The 23,446-nt window shown below is 40.8% G+C and overlaps 1 protein-coding gene across 1 annotated transcript in view; it reads left to right on the plus strand.

Annotated features, from left to right (window-relative positions):
- The window catches only part of CAMK4 (calcium/calmodulin dependent protein kinase IV), a gene marked incomplete at its 3' end in the record, with an annotated part of 242,041 nt that extends 218,809 nt beyond the window's left edge, over positions 1-23,232 (plus strand). Inside the window, exons 8-11 of the mRNA XM_080704774.1 lie at positions 12,720-12,795; positions 19,000-19,126; positions 21,374-21,526; positions 22,792-23,232. Of these exons, the coding sequence (XP_080560900.1) occupies positions 12,720-12,795; positions 19,000-19,126; positions 21,374-21,526; positions 22,792-23,232 (797 nt within the window). The remainder of the gene's footprint in view (positions 1-12,719; positions 12,796-18,999; positions 19,127-21,373; positions 21,527-22,791) is intronic.
- Positions 23,233-23,446: the final 214 nt, after the last annotated feature.

Here is a 23,446-nt window from a genome sequence, read left to right on the forward strand (position 1 = left end):
GCTAGGTAAATAAAAAGTTACACAAAAAATTCTGCAAAATTGGAAATAATAGGATACAAAATAGGATATGAATCAAACAGGAAACGTACCAACGTGCACCAAGTCAGTTTAGCATCTGCTCTGTCAGTGCCCTGTGTGTACATAGGGTTCATTGATTCACATTTATTTGGGGGCTATGAGTGCCTCTGAGTGGACACTGTCACGTGACAAGCTTTAGCAAAGGAATTCAAGTTTGTTTGAAGAGCTTTGGGAGTATAGATTTCTACAGTCAGAGAAAAAAGGATTGCATTTTAGTTTATTTTTAACAGGTTAAAAAGCAGAATAAACCCTGCATGGTGGTGCATGCTTTTAATCCCAGTACTTGGGAGGCTGAGACAGGAGGCTCACAGGTTCCTGGACAGCCTCAGCAAGTAGTGAGATGCTCATCAACCTGGTGAGACCCTATTTCTAAATAAAAATAAAATACGGCTGGGAGTGTAGCTTGCGGGCAGAATACCCCTGGGTTCAGACACCAGTGCCACAAAAAAAGCAAAAGAATCCAATCCCCAATCTCTTCCTCTACCCCCAAACACTGTACACAGCCCATTTCAAAGAGACAGAAACAGAAACTTCTAAATGAGAAAAAAAATAAAAGCATTTATTGGACTATATCTGCTAGACCTAACACATAAAATGTTTTGTGAATATTACCACTGAGTTTCTTTAAATCTTGGTAACAAAACACTTTTCTGAGAAAAAGTACACGACACCATAAAGCAAGAAGTATATTTTTTAAAAACACCTTAACAGGCTTGTCCCCCTTTAGTGCCAATTCATGAGCACAATAATAACCCCATGGGATTGCCACCTTGCTACTTTTAAAAGAAATAACCCATTAAGTTCACTGTGCCAAAATTTAAGATACATTTTTAATAGTTTACAATTAAAAATATTTCTGTTCAACTCTCCAAAAAAGCAGAAAATTAATTCATAGGCTACATTTTGTTTAACATGAACACTCACTAATATAGAAAATATAGGAAAATTTCTGGGAAGCCATTAAGGTTTTCCCCTAAAAGAATATTTCTGACTCAGCTGATTGTCGTTTGCCCAGAGTCAACAAGGTTTGGGGTCATGGAAAGTTCAAAGTAAAAGGTCTGAGAGAAGATCAGGTGGTGACGGCACGAGAGTACTGATTAACCTACTTGTAATGTATGTGCTTTGGATTGGTCTTTATTATATTCTGGTGGTAATAGCATGAGGATATTGATTGACCTGTAACTATATAAATACCTCTAGTGAGATAAACCCAGAGTTGGCCCAGTAGAGAATATTGACCCAGGAGCAGTCGTCGACCAGTAGAGATATTGACCCAGGAGCAGGGGTCGGCCAGTAGAGATAGTAGGCTGGCAGTCCCCCCCACGTTAGAATTAAAAAATTCTTGGAATCAAATTCTTAAGAGTTGAATTCTTTCATCCTCACGCCTCTCTTTGGAACCCGTACTTATGCTGGCTGGTTCCGGCAAAATTTTCAATGTAATATAAAAAGTCAAATAGTCTAAAATAAAAGATTCCAGTATAGACTTTTAAAGCACAGTACTTGTGTTCATTTCTAGAAGAATAAATAGCTAACGTGAAATGTAAGAGAACCAAATATTACTGGTAACCTGAGTTAAGAAATAATCTCACTCAAGAATTAAATAGCCCCAGAAGTGACTGCCATTTTTTCCAATGAGCTTTAAAACAATTGATATGAATTTAAAGCATAGTAAAACGTCCACTGCACTATCTGTAACTCTCTACTGGCCCAGCAGGCATGTGCACACCAGGGTTCTGATGGGGCTTTTGGATAATGGGAAAAGGAAAGGGAGAAGGAGAAAGGCAGAGGAGAGTAAACTGGTCTGAAAAGTGCCAAGACACAGCTCCTTCTGTTTCTTCTCCTCAAGGTAGGCTATGTCCCCAGGCCAGTGTCTGTCACAGACATGCTTGTAGCATCTGTGTTGGGTGAACAGTGCGGGGTTGAGGAACATCGGGGCTTCGTGACACCTGTGGGGAGTGGGGGAAGCAGAGAGTGAAGGTATCAGTAGCTTGTCTCTTGTTCTGAACTTTGGAGAGGACAGGCAGGGTTGATTAAAACTTATCTTAAGTTGTTTTAGAAGTCTGAATTTTGGGGAAAAGCAAGTCTCTTTGGGTATTTGTATTGACTTGGTACTGCCCTAAACAAATATTCTAAGGGACTTTCATTGTGTTGACATTCAGTTCTGTTTTTCATTTATTAAATATTTATTGGGCTTCTATGAGCTTTGATGCTAGAGATAGAATGAAAAAGAAAACATAATAAAGTAATGACTTTTCTTTAAGGATGGTCCATTTTAGCAAGAGAAGACAAATAATAAATATGTGAATTACACAGAAAGAGTTATACAGATCACTTCTGTGGAATGATCTTATAAAGCTGGAAGTAAGCTTGGGTTGTAATTTAAAATGGAGATCAGAGGAGACTTCATGTGAGAATGGAACATGTGAATAAAACCTTGAAAGCTATGAGAGAGAGCGCAAACCATACATCCCCAGCGAAGAAATCTCCCAGTGGAGGGGACCAAGCACCAAATGGCAAAGTTCCAGCAAGGCGGTTTGTTGGTTGGAATGCAAAGACAAGAGGGAAGAGGGAAGAGTCAACAACCAGAAGAAAGGAAGTTAACATTTACTGAAGTCAGAGTGACTTCTGAAGAAACAGTGTGGGGTCATTAATTTTGAGATGTCTGTTAGACATCTAAGGCCTTGGCTGTTGGTAGAAGTGATAGTGTTAAGGCCGGGCGTGGTGGCGCACGCTTGTAATCCCTGCACTTGGGAGGCAGAGACAGGAGGATCACACAGGTTCAAAGCCAGCCGCGCTGGCTTAAGAGACCCTGTTTCAAAAATATAAAATAGGTCTGGGAGTGTACCCCGGAGGTAGAAGGGCTTCCAGGAACCCAGTACCACCAAAAAAAAAAAAAAAAAAAAAAAGAAGTGATAGTGTTATTACATGTGGATGGTGTTTAGTCATAGGACTATCAGGCATGCCCAGGACAGAAAGAAGCCAATCCAAAAGGCTCCCTCAGCAGCCAGAGAGAAGAGAAGAAACACATTTATCATATAGAACTTCAAAGAGTCAAGGAAGCTCCAAGAATAGAATTAGGAATTGTAAGTAGGTGTTATACACTTTAGATATTTGGCCCAATACACAAGATGATATAGCCCATAGAACTAAGAACTAAGCCTATAGCAAAATGAGAAGCTGCCTCCTGGGTAAGAAGTGTTCACAAGCGCTGGCTGGCTCATCTCTACGGATCCAGGGCTATCAGTGAGAGGAGGGAAGGAAGAGTCCTATTAACCTGGGTATCATCCAATAGATATATAGTAGGTGGTTTTAAATGATATCATCAAAAAATCATATATATATATATATATATAAAATACATGTAATATAAGGATTATGGAAACTACTAAGTAAATGTTAACCAAGTATATGTTGGTGTGAGATAAAATTGAGTTTAAAGAGACTGTTACCAACATCATCCCCTCCCTTTTCTTGTTCTCTTTGACTTTAGAAACTCTGTGTGTGTGTGTGTGTGTGTGTGTGTGTAACTAGGGATTGAGCCCAGGGTTGTTCTACCTCTTCTACCTCCACGCTATACCCCTGGTCTTTTTATATTTTAAAACAGGGTCTCACTAAACCGCTGAATGTCTTCCTAAGTTGCTGAGGCTGGCTTCGAACCTGACATCCTTCTGTCTCAGCCTCCCAAGTACTGGGATTAAGGCATGTATCACCATGCCTGGCAGAGAGACTCTTAATGTAATAGCAGTCCTTAACTTCTGGGTCTCCAAACCCCAAGTCATTTTGTGTCCCCACTTCTATATAACTGTAAGACAGCACTTGAAAAACAGAACCAGCCATGCCAGAGATTGTGCAGTCGTGTGAGGATTCAGCTCTATTATTAAATATGTGGGGGTGGAAAGATGGGAGGCAGAGAGGTCAAAAGGGAGAGGTGATTGATGGCAAGTGGGTAGAACACTTGCTTAAAATGTACTGTTTTGTCCCAGAACACCCACAAAATGTTCCATTTTCGAACATTATTCCAGAGAGTATATGCATATAATAAAAATAAAAAAGCTCCAAAAGAACTATTATTGATAATCATCAGTCAGAAAGTTTATTGATCCCTTTTTGGAAAACACGGTGTTTGCCATACTTAACATGTGAGAAAGAGCTTGAATTGCAAATCCACTGCCTTATGTTGGCATCAGCATCTACAGATTACAGAAGATATTCTTGTGGGATGTCAATGTTAGGATGAGTTGGGTTTATTTATTTATATTCCACCTTATCTCACAAAAATCAAAAGGCAACTTTTTGCCAGTTAATAGTCCTTTGCCCACACCTAGCATAGCTGCAATGTGACCTGGAGACTCTTCTGATTCAGATTTGGAGAAAATTTTATCTCAAGATGAGGAGGCTCAATGGAATCATAGAAAAGTGAATTTGACAGGTTAATAAAACATAAGCGGTGTTTTATTTATGTTTAGGTGTTTTATTTATGTTTAGGGTTCCCCCCCCCTTTACAGAGAGCACAAGGTGTTCTCAAATATTTGATATTCTCTTCAGGGCATTATTTAAAAAATAAAAAGTCAGGTGAGGAAAGACTCTTTCTTCACCCATTTATAAGATGTATACAAAGAGAAAATCATAATTTACAAGACAAGAAAGACTTTTCTAATGGCTTAGATGAAAAGCACGGAGTGGGAGTTGGAGTGACTGCTGTTTCCCATGTGAAAAATCAAGAGCGCTGGGGAACAGGCAGGAGGATTTAGAACATAAAGCAAAGCACATCATTTGTGTTTCAAATATCATATGTGCGTGCAGATATGTGTTACTGAGGATTGAACCCAGGGACATTTTACCTTTGAGCTACACCCACCACCCACACCACTTCATTTCTTACTCTGAAATGGTCTCGCCAAGTTGCTGAGGCTGACCTTGAACCTATGATTCTCCTTTCTCAGCCTCCCAAGTACTGGGATTATGGGCTTGAGCTCCCACACCCAGCTTCAAGACATCCTTCTAACCTTTTCTTTTTGTTATCCTGTTAAGTCACAGATAACTAAAGTGACTGTGGCCAAAACACCTCCTTGCCCTTCACACTCTCATAGTGAATTCAGGGGAATGATAGTGTTCTGAAATTCACTAGAGTCCACTGGTGAGGCTGCCTGGCCAGAGGCCCACCCTCTGGAAGTCTCAGGTGGATTCCGGGCCAAGCTGGGCCTTCCTGGAGCCAGAAGGCTCAGCTTACCTCTGGGGTGTTACCATTCTTATTCCTGGTCAAGGGTAAAAGCACACCGAATTTGAAACAGGTCATGACCTTTTCTTGGCAAAGGTAGGTGAAAGCTAAACAAAAGCCTACACAAGGTATTCATGCTGAAAAGAGTACCCAGTTTGGAGTCTGCCAAACTGCAGGCACTGCTGCCAGCCCTGGACAGCTGCCCTGTGTGCACTCGTCCCCCCCACCCCCACCCCTGTGGGCTCCCAGGTCGAGTTAGGGACAGGGAAAGAGCAGAGAATAACTAGTCCTGTGCTTTCTACAGATGTAGAAAGCTCTTTCCATACTGTTCTTTCCATAGAGGAGAAGCTTAGGGAGACTCCAGATGCGGGGTTAAAAACACAGTCGATTTTTGTGGCTCTCGGAAAGCTCTGAATTCAAGCCTGTGCAGTGAAAACTCCCACACAGGGTGCCCCCTCAGCTCTAGCGTGGAGAATAGCTCTGAAAAGTCAGATTCAAGCTTTATGATGCACATGTTTTCTTATATTTGTTTTCTCCCCATGTGTTTTAAATTGCTAAAATGAAAGCTGGGGGGGGGGCGGCGTCTAAAACCAGATAAACACAAATTCTGACTGCTGGATCTACAGTGTGGTCTCTGCTGGCCTCACAGGAGCTATCACACCCGGCCCGCTGCACACCAGGCCGGGCTGTGCCCCCACTACACTACACTGGCTTCTTCCGGTTCCTGGAGGGCACTCCATTCCTTCTGCCACAGGATCTTTGCACAGGTGCTTTCTCCACTTGCCTCCCTCTTCTCTTTCCTCAAGCACTGGCCTGTCCCCTCTGCCTAGTTGACTTCTCTAGGTCCCTCCCCTCTGCGCCCTCCGCCCTGACCTCTGTGGCCAGGCCCAACCCCCTACAGCAACATGGTCACTCCAAGCACTTCCAGTTGCCACTTTGCATTGCTTCAAATTTCTGTTAACATTTACTCCCCAACCAAACTATATGCTCTGCGATGACAGATACTTGTTCTCTTTGGCTTCCGTTATTCTCCTAAAGCACCCCTAACATAGTGCCTCTCATACAGCAAGTGCTTAACAAATATGTGATGGTTTATTCAATGTGTCAATTAACAAACCAAGTGACTTTTCTCATCTTAGTCTCCGTCAGATTTGTTTTTCTAAAAGAGTGATTAGGCCAGGCGTGGTGGTGCACGTTTGTAATCTCCCTGCTGAGTCAGGAGGATCATGCAGGTTCGAAGCCAGCCTCAGCTGATTTAAGAAACCCTGCTTCCAAATAAAATATAAACTAGGTCTGGGAGTGTAGCCCGGAGGTAGAAGTCCCCTGGGTTCCATCACCAGTACCACCAAAAAAAAAAAAAAGAGTAATTAGTAGCTCAAAAAAATCTTCTTCTTTTCCTCCTCCTCCTCCTCCTCCTCCTTCTTCTTCTTTTTCTTCTTCTTCTTTTCCCTCCTCCTCTCCTCCTCCTCCTCCTCCTCCTTCTCCTCTCCTCCCCGTCCTCCTCCTCCTCCTCCTCCTCCTCCTCCTCCTCCTCCTCCTCCTTCTTCTTCTTCTTCTTCTTCTTCTTCTTCTTCTTCTTCTTCTTCTCCCTCCTCCTCTTCCTCCTCCTCCTCTTCCTCCTCCTTCTTCTTCTTCTTCTCCCTCCTCCTCCTCCTCCTCCTCCTCCTCCTCCTCCTCCTCCTCCTCCTCCTCCTCCTTCTTCTTCTTCTTCTTCTTCTTCTTCTTCTTCTTCTTCTTCTTCTTCTTCTTCTTCTTCTTCTTCTTTTCTGCAGTACTGGGGATGGAACCCAGGGGCATTTTACCTCCAAACTACATCCCTAGTCCATTTATTTATTTATTTATTTATTTATTTATTTATTTATTTATTTATTTATTTTATTTGTTTTGAAACAGGGTTCTCACTGAGTTGTGAAGGGCCTCGCTAAGTAGCTGAGGCTGTCCACTAACTGCTATCCTTTGGTCTCGGCCTCCCAAATGCTGGGATTGCAAGCTTGTACCTCCAAGCCCGGCTGTAAAAGTCTTTTTGCTAAAGCATGCCACTTTGTTGTTGTTTGGGATTTTTTGTTTCTGTTTTTTAGTGTATGTGTGTATAGTACTAGGGATTCAACCCAAGGGTGTTCTAACTCCAACCCATCCCCTTCCAGACATCATCATCATCATCATCATTATTATTATTATTATTAGTCTTGAAACAGGGTTGAAGTTGCTGAGGACCTTGCTAAGTTGCTAAGGCTTGTCTGGAATCCAAGATCCTCCTGTTTTAGCCTCCCAAATACTGGGATTATAGGTGTATACCACCATGCCTCATTTATAGTTTTAACTCCATAACTAGAAAAGAATCATACAGTTTATCTAGGGCATTCATGAAATAAAGATACAAGCAATGACTAAAACTGTCCCTTAATTTTTTCCTAGGGCCATAGGAAAAGAACAATCTGTTACCAATGGTCCCTATACTTTTGACATTGGCCAGACCTGGTGCTTTTAATTTTAAGATGATTACCAGAACTGGTTATAGTTATTTTATTTGATAAATAGAATTAATTGTAATCTCTAGGTGGGCCTTCAATCTCTAGATAAATTTTTGTTTTTTGCTACTGGGGATTGAACCCAGGGAATTCTATCCCTGAGTTACATCCCCAGCCTTATCTTATTTCTTATTTTGAAACAAGATCTCATAAGTTGTGGAAGGCCTTGCCAGATTGGGGAAGCTGGCCTCAAACTTGTGATCCTCCTGTCTCAGGCTCCCAGGTACTTAGATTACAGGTGTGCACCTCACACCTGGATTTAGATGTTTTAACAGTGCCATCATCTTACTGAAAAAACTCAGCACTCTATGGTCTAGGTGGAAGGTTGGGAAATAAATATTATAAAGTTTGAATTTTTGTATAGTTTTAATGCTCAGTTAAAATTGTTTTTTAAATTGGTATATCTAGGTTTGAAATCAGAAAATATACATCTTTTAGCTTTGTTCTTTTTCGAGATTGTGTTGGGTATCTAGAGTCAATATTCCACATTAGGATAGATTTTTTCTTAAAAATAAATAAATGTATGATAGTTTCACCTAAAAAAGAAAGAAAAAAAATATTCTCTGGTAAGAAAGAAAGAAAAAAGAAATATTGAAATGTTATCTTTAAGTCATCAAAAGCTTGGTATCAGACAAATGAAACTGTTCTGTGAGATTATCATTCTTAATTTTGGATAAATTGCTATAATACTAGATGTCAACCACTAAGCCAAGCATGGGAAGGAGGGATGGGGAGGGAATGGGATGGGGATCGGGTAGGGGCTAATTGGGCGATGTGTGCATGTATGTCTACAAAAGTTTTTTTTTATCCCATTATGATGTATGAATACAGTGCACCAATAAATTAAATTTAAAATTAAAAAATAAAATAAAAAAGAAAAATAAATAAATAAATTGGTATATCTAACATCTTAGTAATTCTAAGAACATTAACCAAAATGAGACATTGGGGTAGGAAATATCGTGAGCACCTTTAGCATTCAGTGTAGGAGGAGCAGTGACATGAACAATAAGGTGATTTTAGGGAGTGTCAGGCAGCTGACTCATTTAGAAGGCAGCCAGAGAAATCATTAAATGATTATTGGCTATTCATAAAAAGACAATGAGTCTTTTATTTATTTACTTCTTTAGTTGGATACTAGGGATAAAACCCAGGGCCTTACACATGATAGGCACACCTTCTATAATTGAGCTATGACCCCAGCCCCTAAACTACATCTTAGCTAAGCGTGGTGGCGCATACTTGTAATTCCTGCGCTTGTGAGGCGGAGACAGGAGGATCGCACAGGTTCAAAGCCAGTCTCCTTGGCTTAAGACAGCCTATTTCCAAATAAAAATGCACTTAAAAAAATAGGTGTCTGGGAATGTAGCCCGGAGGTAGAAGGGTTTCCAAGAACCCCAGTACCACCAAAAAAAAAAAAAAAAAAAAAAAAAACACTTTCTTAAGCTGGGTCTGGGCATGGTGGCACACCCCTGTAATGACAGTACTTGAGAGGCTGAGACAGGAGGATCACAGGTTTGAGATTAGTCTTAGCAACTTAGTAAGTGCTATATCAAAATTTTTTAAATAAATGAATGAAGCAGGGCGTGGTAGCTCACTTGTAACCCCAGCATTCAGGAGGCTGAGACCAGAGGATCGCAGTTTGTGGACAGCCTCAGCTACTTAGGCCCTTTGCAACTTAGTGAGACCCTGTTTCAAAATAAAGAATAAAAAATAAGACAGGGGGTGTAGCTCGGAGGTCAAATGCCCCTGGGTTCCATCCCCAGACGTGCAAAATATATAAATAAATGAATGAATACATAGGGCTGTGGGTATAGCTCAGAGATAGAACTTTCTTAAATTCAATCCCCCAGTACCTTTCTCACCCCAAAAAACTGTTCTATGCCTTGAAATGCTCTCTTCTATTTTGTTTGATGATTTGATAAGGAGACAAGAAAGACATGAAGTTGCAGCATTGAGAGGCAGAGCAATTGATGTTTTTTTCTTTAACTAAATTAAAAGCACCTCCCACCCCATTACAAACTAGGAGACTCACCTGTGAATAAGTCTGACCCCTAGGGGACTTGGAGCATTACAGGGCCTGGAATCCATTTTGCAAGGTTTTTGACTCTTCGAAAGGGTTCGACAAGAGTGTATTCTGCTGATTCTGGAAAAGCCCCAGGTCATACTAAACATTAAATGAAAATATTTGAAGGCTGTCAATAATGATATCCAATTGTATCTAGGCATTTAGGTGTTGTTTCACCCCAATTTTATATTTTGATTAAAATATTACATGTTCTATTTTTGAGAAAATTAAGAGAAATTTCCCAGGGCAAGGACATTTCCTGTTCCTTTTGTCTCAGTTAACTTCACTGCAGGAAGTTTAGCCTTTCACACCTCAAGGTTACTCATGTTACAGCATAATGCCTTACAAGCAAATACATTGCCTCTAGAGAGTGGGTCTGCACCCAGGGCTGCAGAAAAGAGCAGATATTAATGACCCTATCAGGTGAGAAGTGCTGATGCTCTGTAGGATAGATCCAAAAGGCACTTTGTCCTGTAAAACTCACACCCTTTGGGCCACTTGAGCTGAGGAAAACACCTGCCTCCTGCAAGGATGTAATCTCTGGCCAGCACCTGATGGGAGGCCTGATTTCAGGAGAGCCCACGGGGCTGAGTCCCCACAGGGCAGCAGGCACATCAAACATAAATAGGAAATGCAACGCGTGAACTTGTCCTCTCTTTGTGCTTGAATGATCAGTAACTATTCCTTAACTAAAATCACAGTGGGTAGCAAATTAAAACTTCAAGTAAGACTAGAAATCAGCTACTTCAATTCACTTCCATCTGAAAGGTAAAAAATAAAAACCCACAAGACTCAGAAAACGTAAAAGGATTCTTGCCAACGCAGTTCTACATTTATGACTAAATATCAGTGTGGGGCTTGATAACATTTCAGATCAGATAAGAATTTCTGATGTGGAGACCTAAGTGACAAAGGACTAATGCATATTAAATATGCAAGCTTTCAGCTCCCAGTCTGGAACAGTTCCCAGAGACAAAGCTAGACAGCAACAGTCTCCTGCAAGTGGCAGCCTCATCTGAGTTCCCTCTGCCCTCTGATAAACAAAACATGTGCCAGTGGGAGCTCACTGTGGGGGCTGGAGGGGCTCAAAGGCACCTTCGGAGGGGTGCAGATGGCCCAGAAAAGGAAACTTCTCCCGATGGTGAGAGATGTTGGCATCGAGCGTACATTTTTCTTAATGTTGTTAATGAAATCTTGAGAAGAATTTTGTTTTAGGAATAATTCAACTGTAGATAGAAAAAACTTCTTGGATCTAGATACAATTCCTTGAAGGGTGCATCTTGTGAATTGCTGTTTAGGTGCTGGTATGTATAGCCTCATATCACAGTGCAAGTTCTTTGTCTCATATATATATATGTGTGTCTCATATATATATGTGAGTACTGGGGATGGAACCCAGGGGCATTCTACCTCTAAGCAACACCCCCAGCCCTATTTTTTATTCTTCATTTTGAAACAGGGTCTCACTGAGTTGCAAAGGGCCTCACTAAGTAGCTGAGGCTATCCAAAAACCACAATCCTCCTGTCTCAGCCTCCCAAATGCTGGGATTACAGGTGTGTGCCACTACACGCAGCTTGTCTTCTTTATTTGATGTAACATAATTTGTACAGGGAAGAGAAAAATCCTGATTGGAAAAAGAGAGGGTAGAGGATAGTGATGAAAGACCTCCGCGGCAGTTCCAGAGTAATTATTCCAGTAAATCCAGAGTCCCGTAAGGACACCTTCCTTCCATACCCTTCCTCCTCCTCCCAGAGCTCACGTCGCAATCTGCACTATGACATCTCTGGCCTGCACGGACAAGGGCACAGTATACTTGCTCTTCATCCTCCATCCTTAAGGAGTGTGGCGTCCTGGTCCTCCCTCGAGGAACCCTCCATGTTCATCAAACAGCTCCTTCCTGGGGACTACACCAGCACCTACAGCATTTTTGTTTGAAATAGAAGGATGTTTCTCTGGGCTGCAGACTTGAGCCCTGTCTCGCCACAGATGGGAAACTCACACTTCTCTTCCTCTTCCTTTGTTAGGCAGGCAGGCAAACAATTCCCCCAATCCTAGACACCATCCACCAGATTCGTTAACTCTCCACTTTTACATCTCTACAGCAATAGCGATATAAAAGATTGTGTTATTTTCTACCCCAGGGCTAGTTACAGTAGAGAGGGATGCTCTGAGCAGCCTCTTTGCACACAGAGAAATCCCCTTGGTTACTTTATGACCCCTGGTGACTGGGAGCAGCTTCTCTCTGGCACCTACATGTAGCTCTCCATCCCTGGAGATGGCCACGGCCCTCTCCACTCCTGCTCCAGAGCCTCCCAGCTCCAGAAAGTTGCCATCTTTCCCACCATCTGCCCTGGTCCTGCGCCACATATAGTTAGACACACGCACTCGCTGTTTGCCTGCTGCTCCACGTATTTCTAGATCCAAGGCACCATAATTCTCCTTTTTTCCCTTTATAATGCTTAACTTTCATTATTATGCCTGTTTCATTTCTTTCTTTTCTGTGTACAAAACTCCCTTTAAAGTAAGGGATCTTTTGTAGCTGAGATGTACATCTAATTTAAGCAATATCATGATGCCCCAATGTAGAATCTTATAATTAATAGCATTATTTTTTGCACCCAAACAGAGAGAGACTATATTTTCTCTCGCTAAAATAGATGGAAGAAGCTGTAGCTGTAGCCCCATGATGTGGTTTGGGGAGAGAAGAATGGTTATGTAAAGGTTTTGAATTTTGTTGATGAGTTTCTGTCTTCTCTAATGCTTGTTAGGAGAATAGGAATGTTGAACACAAGCTCCAATTTGACACGATTTTCGTTCATTTTGCAGCACCTGAAATTCTTAGAGGCTGTGCCTATGGACCTGAGGTGGACATGTGGTCTGTGGGAATAATTACCTACATCTTGTAAGTGGAGAAAAGCAATCTTTGTGCAAACTGTTTCCCTTTGTGTAACATTTTCTAGGTACTTATAGTTCTCATAAGAATCAAGGTTACTGTTGCAATTTTTTATTCTAAATGTAGTTAATGATAGAATTTTCTCAAAATGAGTGTTTCTTTCTCTTTTGTAATTTTTTGGGGTCTAGGAATTGTCTGTCTCGTGATGTTATGCAATGCACAGCAGATTTGGGAAGCAGTTCGTTATTTGTTGACTGTAATGAATGAGACGCCCAAGTCCACCTACCATACTTTCTCTTGTTTTATTTATTTGCATCTTTCTCAAGACAAGTACGCTATTCGTCCTTTCAGGAGAGTAAATGATTGTTTCTTAAGCAATTCAAATGTGGTACATTTCTTATCAGAATATTTTAAATACATTTATATAATAGGTTTTCCAGGGCCTTAGGTTTAATACCCTACACAAATTTCTCTGAGAGTAAAAAAGAAAAAAAAAATATTTCACCATCTGGTATCTCCAACTGCATTACCGATCTACTGTTTAATTAAAAAAAAAAAAAAAAAGAGAGAGACAGTTTCAGGAAAATCACCAAACTGCTAAATGAAATTGCAGGTGATGGTGAGTAGACTAATAAGCCAGACATGAGAGTCACTGCAAAGTAAGATTGCTATAGAAAAACCAAAGAGCAATGTATCATTGAGTTCAAAACTTTGAACAAAAACAAGTGCATGTGTTCGCCATTTAGAGGGTAATACAGAGTTAATTTTTGGGACCCATAATATTCAAATCTGTAAAGAAATTTTAGATTTCTTGAAAGAAAGTATGTTAGCCTTGCTCAGGCTGCTGAAAACAAATATATAGGCTGAGTGTCTTTAACAACAAACATTTGTTTTCTGACATCTGGGGGCTGGAAGTCTAAATTCAGGGTGCCAGCATGGTTGCATTCTGGTTGAGGGGGCTCTTCTTGGTTTGCAGAAAACTGTCCTCTCAATATGGAGAAGAGAGAACAAGCTCTGTGGTCCCCTCTTCTAAGGACAGTAAGATCATGATGCAGGTCCCACCCTTATAACTTCATCTAACCAAATTACCTCTCCAAAGTTTCAACTTATGAAGTCAGGGTGGGGCACAGAAAGTTTTGTTTGTTTGTTTGTTTGTTTGTTTGTTTGTTTGTTTTTATGGTACTGGGGGTGGAACACAGAGGCTTTCTACCCCCAGGCTATACTCCCAGACCTATTTTCTATTTTATTTGGAAACAGGGTCTCACTAAGTTGCCGAGAGCCTCACTAAGTAGCTGAGGCTGGCTTCGAACCTGCACAATCCTCCTGTCTCAGCCTCCCAAGTGCAGGGATTACAAACGTGTGCCACCACGCCCGGCTCAGAGAGTTATGTTTTTAATAGTGGTCTTAGAAAGTACAGTGTCCAGGTTGCTAAAAATGTAGTGATTTGGGTGGGACTCCTAAGCAAGTTACCAAACTCTAAGTTTACCTGACTGTGTACGCCGGTTGATAGCCAAAACAACAAGTTTAACAAGCAACCCATAAAATGACAACTGCTCTTATGTAATTTCAAAAGGTATTTTTAGTGTTTAATTTCCTGTGTTTCTGGAAATGTATTAAAGCTTGAGAAGGATTTGTAAAGGTAGAGAACCAAGTTTTTTCTTCTGTTTGCCATACTAAGTACTAACTCATTCAAATAAATCCCTGGGTACATCGTAGAATTCCTTGTAATTGGGTTTGAGATATCTCTTAGAGAAAGAATATTGTCTCCTCAATTATGTAGGAAAAATATCATATTTTGTGACATTAAGTGAAAAACCAAACTATATGAATAAGGATTCAGATTTTCTTCTAAAGTGTAAATTCAGCTGCTTATAATTTCATGTTTCCCTAAAAAAATTGAAATATGCATTGAATTTATGAATGGTTACTGATATGGGAAAAGGGAAAACTGATATTTTGAGAAACACTTTATTATAATCTTAAAGATAACTTTAAAATCAAGTTTATTTCCCCTAGTTCCTTAGCAAATTACACAAACTATTTTTATATTTTTTTTACCTTTCTACACTAAGCATCATTAATAGGTGTCCATTGAAAGTAAAGGCAGTAGCCCCCACATGAAAGTAGCAGCAATGTTTACCAGTGACATCCTTTCTTGCTACGCTGACCTCTGTCAGCCTCGAAACGTAGGGAATTTTGCTTAATCTATAGTTCATTAATAATTGGTGAAGTCCACCTGGCAAGATTCGCCAACACATTCTCTTCCTGTGAATAGTGCCCTCAGACCCAGTTATCTCCTTTATTACACCAGTTCAGGTTACTTTGATGTGTTCTTGTGGCCTATTGTTGACAGAAGACTGTGACTTCTAGACATGGGGTACCTGGAATCAAAGGGGAGCAGAATACAGAAATAAACGACAAAAGAATTAGAGCTAAGGATACACTTTGCTGGTGCTTCCTGGGAAAGTAAATGTAATAAAGCCACCTTATGAACATGTTAGATTTCTTCCTCTCCCAAATGTTGAGGCATCTGTTCTGCATTCACTTATTCGTATATACACAAACTCTGGGGCTTATTTTTTTTAATAAAGCCATAAATAGAAATGTTATTTTTCTTGTCAATGTAGAGACCTCAGTTCCCTTCTGCCCCTCATCTTATGACAACTACAGTTCTTTTTATTTTATTTATTTATTTATTTTTTGCTACTGGAAATTGAGCCCAGGGGCATTCTACCTCTAAGCTACACCCCTAGCCCTTTTTATTGTTTTATGCTTTATTTTATAAACAAGGTCTCACTAAGTTTCTGATGCTGCCCTTGAACCTGCAATCCTCTAATCTCAGCCTCCCAAGTACTGGGTTTACAGGTGTATATCACCACACCTGGCTACATCTTAATACTTAACTCTCTCCTTAAAAGATCTAGTTTGTAACCACCAGGCAATTTTGTGCCATGGCTATTTCTAAAGATGACTTTAGGTTGGAAACAAAGATAATTCCCTTGTCTTTCCCAGGAATTCTGGTTCCTTTATGTGTGTGTGTGTGTGTGGGGGGGAGAAAGAGGAGAGAGATACTGGAGATGGAATTCAGGGGCCTTCTATCTCTGAACTATACCCTCAGACTTATATTTTTTTTTTTTAATTTGGAAACAAGTTGCTGAGAGCCATGCTAAGCAGCTGAGGCTGACTTTGAACCTGCAACCCTCCTGTCTCTGCCTCCTAAGTACTGGGATTACAAGCATTTGCCATCATGACCAGCTCCTTTACTGTATAAATCTGCAGGACTTCCCTGACTATCAGGAAGATCATATGGGAAACACACCATCAGAAAATCAAAACCTTTCCTTCATTTTAACACTACAGCCCTTTCTAAAGGCTTGGAGCCACCCTGTAGAGCTTATATTCCAAAACTGTCATTGTTAAATATTACCATTTTTGAAGGGTTTTATTTTTTAAACTGTGTGTGTTACTCTTCCATTTTTTTCTTTTCCTTTCCTTTTCTCTTTTGGCATTTCAGGCTGACACAACATAAACTTTTTACCTCTGTCACCAAAAGCACAAAGTCACTGGCTGGCACGACTGAGAGAAAAGGAACGGCGTTCGAGCATCCTAACTTAATTGTACTTTTTGTTCTCAGATTTTCAGAAGAGGAAATGTAAGGAGCTTCCCACACTCAGTCTGGAAAGCTGGCTGATTTCTCCATGGTTAGCCGACAGCAGGCCGCCCTTTCTGGTGTTGGAGAGGGGTGGGAGGGCCAGGCCAGGGTGGGCGCTTTGCTTGTCTCGACCTGGACAAGCGCCTCTTCCTGCAGTGCGGGCTTCCCTTTCCCAGGGAGGTCAGGAGCCGCCCAGTGAAGTAGGAGTGTGGGCCTTGGTGCACCCACGCCTTGCCTTTTCTGGCTGGCTTGAGACATTTAAAAGAAACAAAGATTCTCTCAATGCAGCATTCTATGAGCAAAAGAATTTAAGAAGCTACTTCTTCCTAGAAGGCTACCATTTTAAGAACGCACTTGAATTTTCTATGCTGTGTACCAACAGGGCTACTTCAAGAAAGACTGTGAGAAGACATCTTTTTTTTTCTTTACTTTCTTTCTCTTTCCTTCTTTTTCTTTTTTGTGGTAGTTGGGGTTGAACCTAGGGGCATTCCACCTCTGAGGTATACCCCCGGCCCTATATTATTTTTTATTTTGAAACAAGGTCTCACTAGGTTGCTAAGTTGCTGAGGCTGTTCTCAAACCTGTGATCCTCCTGTCTCAGCCCCCCAGGTACTGAGATTAGAGACATGACCACCACCCAGGGTGAGGAGGCATCTTCTGCTTTACTGTTTTCCCCACCGTTTTGCAAAGCAACATGAGCAACACAGGCGCTGGCCCGAGCTCTTTGTCTGGAGCTCCCCTTTGGGCTGTGGTGACTTCACCCCTGTCTCTAACCGGTGGGGCTTGGCGCCCCTGCCCAGCGCTCCTCTCTCCTCTTTCTGTCTTTAGGGCCAGAAATCTTTCCTGTTGTCCCACTTTCCCCATTCATATTGATTCATTTTGATCCTGAAAGTGAAGTTGAATGTAGGTGGAATGAATTTGATATATATAAAAAAGGACACATACAGCGATAAGGTGCATCATCTCTGCTGGCCGCCTCTGGTCACTGAATTTAGAAAAAAAAAAATTAAGGCTATCCCTGACAACACTTTTAGTTCTTGTCTTAGCTCACTCAGATCCAAACTAAAAGGGAATAGAAATATCATACTTTAAACGTTATTTTCTTTCTTATTGTACAGGCACTTGAACCCAGGGAGTGCCTACCACTGAGCTACATCACCACTCCATCCCTTTTCTTCCTTCCTTCCTTCCTTCATCCTTCCTTCCTTCCTTCCTTCCTTCCTTCCTTCCTTCTTTCCTTTCTCTCTTCTCTCTTTCTCTCTTTTTCTCCTTCTTTCCTTTCTTTCTTTCTTTCTTTCTTTCTTTCTTTCTTTTTTTTTTTTTTTTTTTGCAGGTCTGGGGCTGGAACCCAGGGGCATTCTACCTCCGAGCTACACCCCCAGTCCTAGTTTTTATTCTTTATTCTGAAACAGGGTCTCACTGAGTTGCAAAGGGCCTCACCTAAGTAGCTGAGGTTGTCAGAGAACCATGAACCTCCTGTCTCAGCCTCCCAAATGCTGGGATTACAAGTGTGTGCCCCCACGCCCAGCTTTACTCCACCCTTTTAAACTTTTTTTTTTTTTTTTTTTAACTAAGAGACAGCATTTCACTAAGTTGCCCAAGTTGGCCTCAAACTTTCAATCTTTCGCCGGGCGTGGTGGCGCACGCTTGTAATCCCCGCGCTTGGGAGGCGGAGACAGGAGGATCGCACAGGTTCGAAGCCAGCTGCGTGCGCTGGCTTAGGAGACCCTGTTTCTAAATAAAAATATAAAAATAGGTCTGGGAGTGTAGCCCAGAGGTAGAAGGGCTTCCAGGAACCCCAGTACCACCAAAAAAAAAAAAAAAAAAAAAAAAAAAAAAACTTTCAATCTTTCTCCCTCAGTCTCCCAAGTACTTGGGATTAAAAGCATGTATCACCATGCCTGGCCATACTTTTATTCATTATGTGGAATTCAATGAATAGAGATGCATAAAAATGAATAAAAAGCCAGGTGCAGTGGCACACATCTGTAATCCCAATACTTGGGAGGGTTGCAGATTCGAGGCTAGCCTCAGCAACTTAGTAAAACTTTATTTCAAAATAAAATAAAAAAACTAAAAAAGGCTAGGTGTGTAGCTTTGGAGACAGAATACTCGGGTACAATCTCCAGTACCAAAATTAGTTAGTTAATTAAAAATTTAATAAAAGCCCTTTTCCTTTTATTTTTTTAACTTCTTTACTTTAAAAATCTCAACTCTCCCATCTTATATTAAATTGGAGCTCTTTCTCTTTTTCTTAACTCTCATGAAAAAAATCCATGAAAAATTTTCATCATTGTGCCTATAATAAAGTTAGCTATCATTATTGTTCCTTTGTGACGAAATAATAATGATAGCTTTTTTTCAGAAATCCCCTTGCACTATTCTTAATTTCTGGAGATGTGATTGTGTGTGTATGCTACCAATAGTGAATTGTACCAAGACAATTACATACTGCTGAGTGGTATCTGTGAAAAACGAAGCCCTTAATTTCGGCAGATATTTGATTAAATATAGTCTTTTAAACATACTTTGTTCCTTGTGGGTTTTGTTTTTCTGTCTAGACTTTGTGGATTTGAACCATTCTATGATGAAAGAGGAGATCAGTTCATGTTCAGGAGAATTCTGAATTGTGAATATTACTTTATCTCCCCCTGGTGGGATGAAGTATCTCTAAATGCCAAGGACTTGGTAAGTGTGACCAAAACAAAATGAAACAAATACATTTTTAACTAATACATTTTTAACTAACTGATGGGCAATGCCATTTTTAATTTTTTTTTTCTTTTGTGGTAGTAGGATTGAACCCAGGGGTATTCTATCACCAAGCTATACCCCCAGTCCTATTTTTATTCTTTATTTTTTTGAAATGAGGTCTCTCACTAAGTTATGGAGTTCCTCACTAAGTAGCTGAGGTTGGCCACAAACCTGCGATCCTACTTTCTCAGCCTCCCAAGCACTGGAATTACAAGCATGTGCCACCATACCCTGCTAAATTAATAATGTTAAATTATTAAGTAATTAAATGAATGTAATAACTAATTAATCACCCCATTCTTTTAAAAGAATGTACAACATAAGCCCTGGCATGGCTTCTTGATTACAGTTCTTTTTTATTCCTTGTAATTCAGAACCTCCACCCATCTCTCAACACCAGAGGCATTACTGCATTTTCCTTATAATGAAAAAAAGATGTTTTGATTAATCACTACCTCAGCTATCACAAATTATAATTGTTATAGTATTAATTAATGAGCTTTTACTCCTTGGTAAATGCAGAGACTTGACTTATGAAGGAAGTTGTGCTAGGTGAATCAAAACATAATTTAGACAAAATTCTATTTTCACATGGCTTCTGTTCTAATATGTTCTTCAAATAAAACAATGTTGATTTCTGAAATTTTCTTCTTCTTTTTTTTTTTTTTGGTGGTATTGGGGTTCCTGGAAGCCCTTCTACCTCCGGGCTACACTCCCAGACCTATTTTTACATTGTTATTTTGTTATTTGGAAACAGGGTCTCCTAAGCCAGCACGCATGGCTGGCTTTGAACCTGTGCGATCCTCCTGTGTCTGCCTCCTAAGCGCGGGGATTACAAGCGTGCGCCACCATGCCCGACTGAAATTTTATTCAAGCTTATCAAAATATCTTGACAGGAACACCAGGTCCGGTGTGCATCATGGACTTTATAAGCATAGTTCTGATATACTGATGGTGAATTTTGTTTTTTATTGCCTCTCACTTACGCTAATATTGAAGCTCACTTGCATTCAAAAAACACCCTCTGGGAAGGGGTCTTCCTTTTCTAAAAAGAGGATACTAAGGTGTAGTTAAAACATTTACCATCAGTACTCTAGAGGAAAAACACACAGAAATAACCAAAATCTGACTTTTGTATCATAGGTTAACAGGGATTTTAGCAGTAAAATCCCTTCTAATCTCTCCACCCATTTTCTGTTTGTTTGTTTTGGGGTACTGGGGATTAAACTCAGAGGTGTTCTGCCTCTGAGCTATGCCTCCAGCTATATTTTACTTTTTATTTTGAAATAGGGTCTCACTAAGTTGTGAAGGGCCTCGCTAAATTACCGAGGCTGGCTTTGAACCTGTGACCTTCCTGTCTCAGCCTCCCAAATTTCAGGTGTGCGTCCCCACGCCCAGCTCCTCAGCATTCACTTCACACTCACTAGCTCACAAAAGTAGAGGCACAGCCAGGGTTTGCACACATGTCCTGACTCGCAATAGCTCTCCTTTACACAGATCACCCCTTCTGAGCTCAGGCCTGGGGGTTCTCTCGTTTGTTGAGCTTCCTTGGCAACTTACTGTCCACCCCTTCTCAGAAGCAGAAGTAAACCTCCCAGAACTGGTTGCCATTGGCTGGATTTAGTTCTTTATGCCATGATTCTAACTGACATTGACTCCAGCTCTGGGCTGAAGCAGCCTCAAGAGATTAGAGAGAAAGAACTCTATGAGGAGACTCAGAAAATAGTAGTCCAATAGGGGCTGAGCTACTATCCTTTGCTTTTGCCATTTGGTCCTCGCGATAAGAATGGTGAGGCATGAGTGATTCTGTTACCATGGAGATGTCTTTTAAGTTCTGAATTCTAGGTGATTGTGAGGTACAGCCCAGAACTGTTCAGATCTCGTTCTGCCTTCAAAGAAACACAGGAGGCAAAGCAGGATTTGTTTCTTTGACCTCTGTTGGAAAGCAGTCTGCTCATTTTGGGTCTCAGGTGTTATACCTACTGTCTTCTTGGTCTCCCTCAGTCACTACTACCTGAAGCCCGTCCTCCCCACAGTGACCCAACAGCTTAAACACTTTTTAAAGACTGTATAATTAGTGCTACTGCTGGGAAAATAGAACAAGACCTAAAAGTTCACAGCTGGGGGCTAGTCAGGGCACCATAAACATTTCCCTAAGTCTATGTGTCTTGATTATTTTAGGTAAGAAAATTGATCGTTTTGGATCCTAAGAAACGTCTGACCACCTTTCAAGCTCTCCAGCACCCGTGGGTCACAGGCAAAGCAGCCAACTTTGTACACATGGATACTGCACAGAAGAAGCTCCAAGAATTCAATGCCCGGCGCAAGCTTAAGGTAAAATGACATACAGTGTGTTCTGTAAAAAAAAAAAAAAAAAAAATTTTTTTTCTTCCTCTAGTACTATTATCACTTTTTATGGCACCAGGAGAAATTCTTGCTTAGAAATCACCAATGATTCAGACATAGTTACACTTACAATATTGTTATCTTCTTATGAATTCATTATTAATAAGGGAAACTACTATATATTGAGATTTAATCATCAAGTGTATTACCATTGATTCTCATCTAAATAAGACTGAACTGCTTGAGCAGCATTACTTAGGAATTGATGCTTATTCTGCAAGTTTTTTTTCTCTCTGAGTATGTGAGCATTAGGAAATATTTTTATATTTATATGTAAATATGTATTTCATAATATAAATAATTACTGTATTTGTATTTGACAAATATTAAAATTATTTAAATTATACAGAAATTTATGCATCAAAGTGTATCTATTTCTATTTTTATAGAATACTTATGGGATAGAGACTCAGGACCCTTCTATGACATAATGTTATTTAAGACTAAGTCTATAAATGCAAGGTCTCAGAGAACAGCAAAGGGTCAAAATTAGAGTCCTATGTAGCCAATTATCATTGACTCATACAGATTTTAAAAATCTGAGGGGCTTCATTGTCAAATTCATTTAAAATATTCTGGATTAGTTAGGTATAATAACGCACATCTGTAATCTCTGTACTTGAGAGGATGAGACCAGAGAATCGCAGGTTTGAGGCCGGCCTCAGCAACATGGCAAGACTATCTGCAGCCTTGTAAGACCTTGTTTCAAAACAAAATATTAAAAAAATGGCTGGTTGTTTAGCTCAGAGATAGAATGCCACTGGGTCAATCCTCAGTACCACGAAAAAAATAAAATACCCTTGATTAAATAATGCTGTCTTAACCCAGGATTTCTCAAGCTGACTTGACCCTGAAACCTTTTATGTTCTTGATATCTATTGAAATCGATGAAGCTAGTGTCCCATGAAACAAATACCTTGGGAAACAGACTAAACTTTTAGACTAGCCAGCCATCCATGGGCAGTCAGGCTTTCTATCACTCAGATGATTCAATCCACCAATTTAGGATTCAAGAGATTTTGCTGTTCATTCTTCAAACACGTTTTCATCCAACCAACAGTATCGCCATAGTGTCCTCTGAAAGACTGAACATTCACCTCTAAGTCATACTCCCTGAACAACAAAGTAGGAGCACAGCTATGACTTGGGATTTGAAGTGGAAATAACACTTGGCACTCTCTGTCTCCAAACAGGCTGCAGTGAAGGCCGTGGTGGCTTCTTCCCGGTTGGGAAGCGCCAGCAGCAGCCATGGCAGCCTCCAGGAGAGCCACAAGGCTGGCCAAGAACCATCTCCAGGCCAGGATGGCAAAGCGGACATCAAAACACTTCCAGAAGAAAAGAAAATCCAAGAAGATGGGTCCCAGCCCACAGCTGGGGGCGCAGAGGCTGAGATGATGAGGGTACAGCCCACAGAGAATGTGCAAGATGCAGATACGAGTGTCAAGGAGGCCCTCAAGATGGTGCCCACGGCACTGGAGGATGGCATGAAGGTTGCTGACCGAGAAATAGAGGAGGCCCCAGTGGAGGAGAAGCTGAAGACTGTGGAGGAAGCAGAAGCCCCTCGAGAAGGGCAGGAGATCCCTGGGGGGGGACTTGGAGTTCCTCAGCAAGATGTGATCCTGCCAGAGTACTAAGTCAGCTTCCTTCACATCTAGAAGCCAAATCCTGGCCTTGTATGTACTTTGTCCTTCAACAAGGAAGGTGTGGAAGCATGATATGCACTATAGTGATTCTGTTTTTGAGGTGCAAAAAAAAAATACATATATACCAGTTGGTAATCCTAACCTCAATGCATGTGACTGCTTTATGAAAATAATAGTGTTTTCTATGGCATGTAATGGATACCTA

This window comes from Muscardinus avellanarius (genome assembly GCF_963383645.1).
Source record: "Muscardinus avellanarius genome assembly, chromosome: 1".
NCBI lineage: Eukaryota > Metazoa > Chordata > Mammalia > Rodentia > Gliridae > Muscardinus > Muscardinus avellanarius.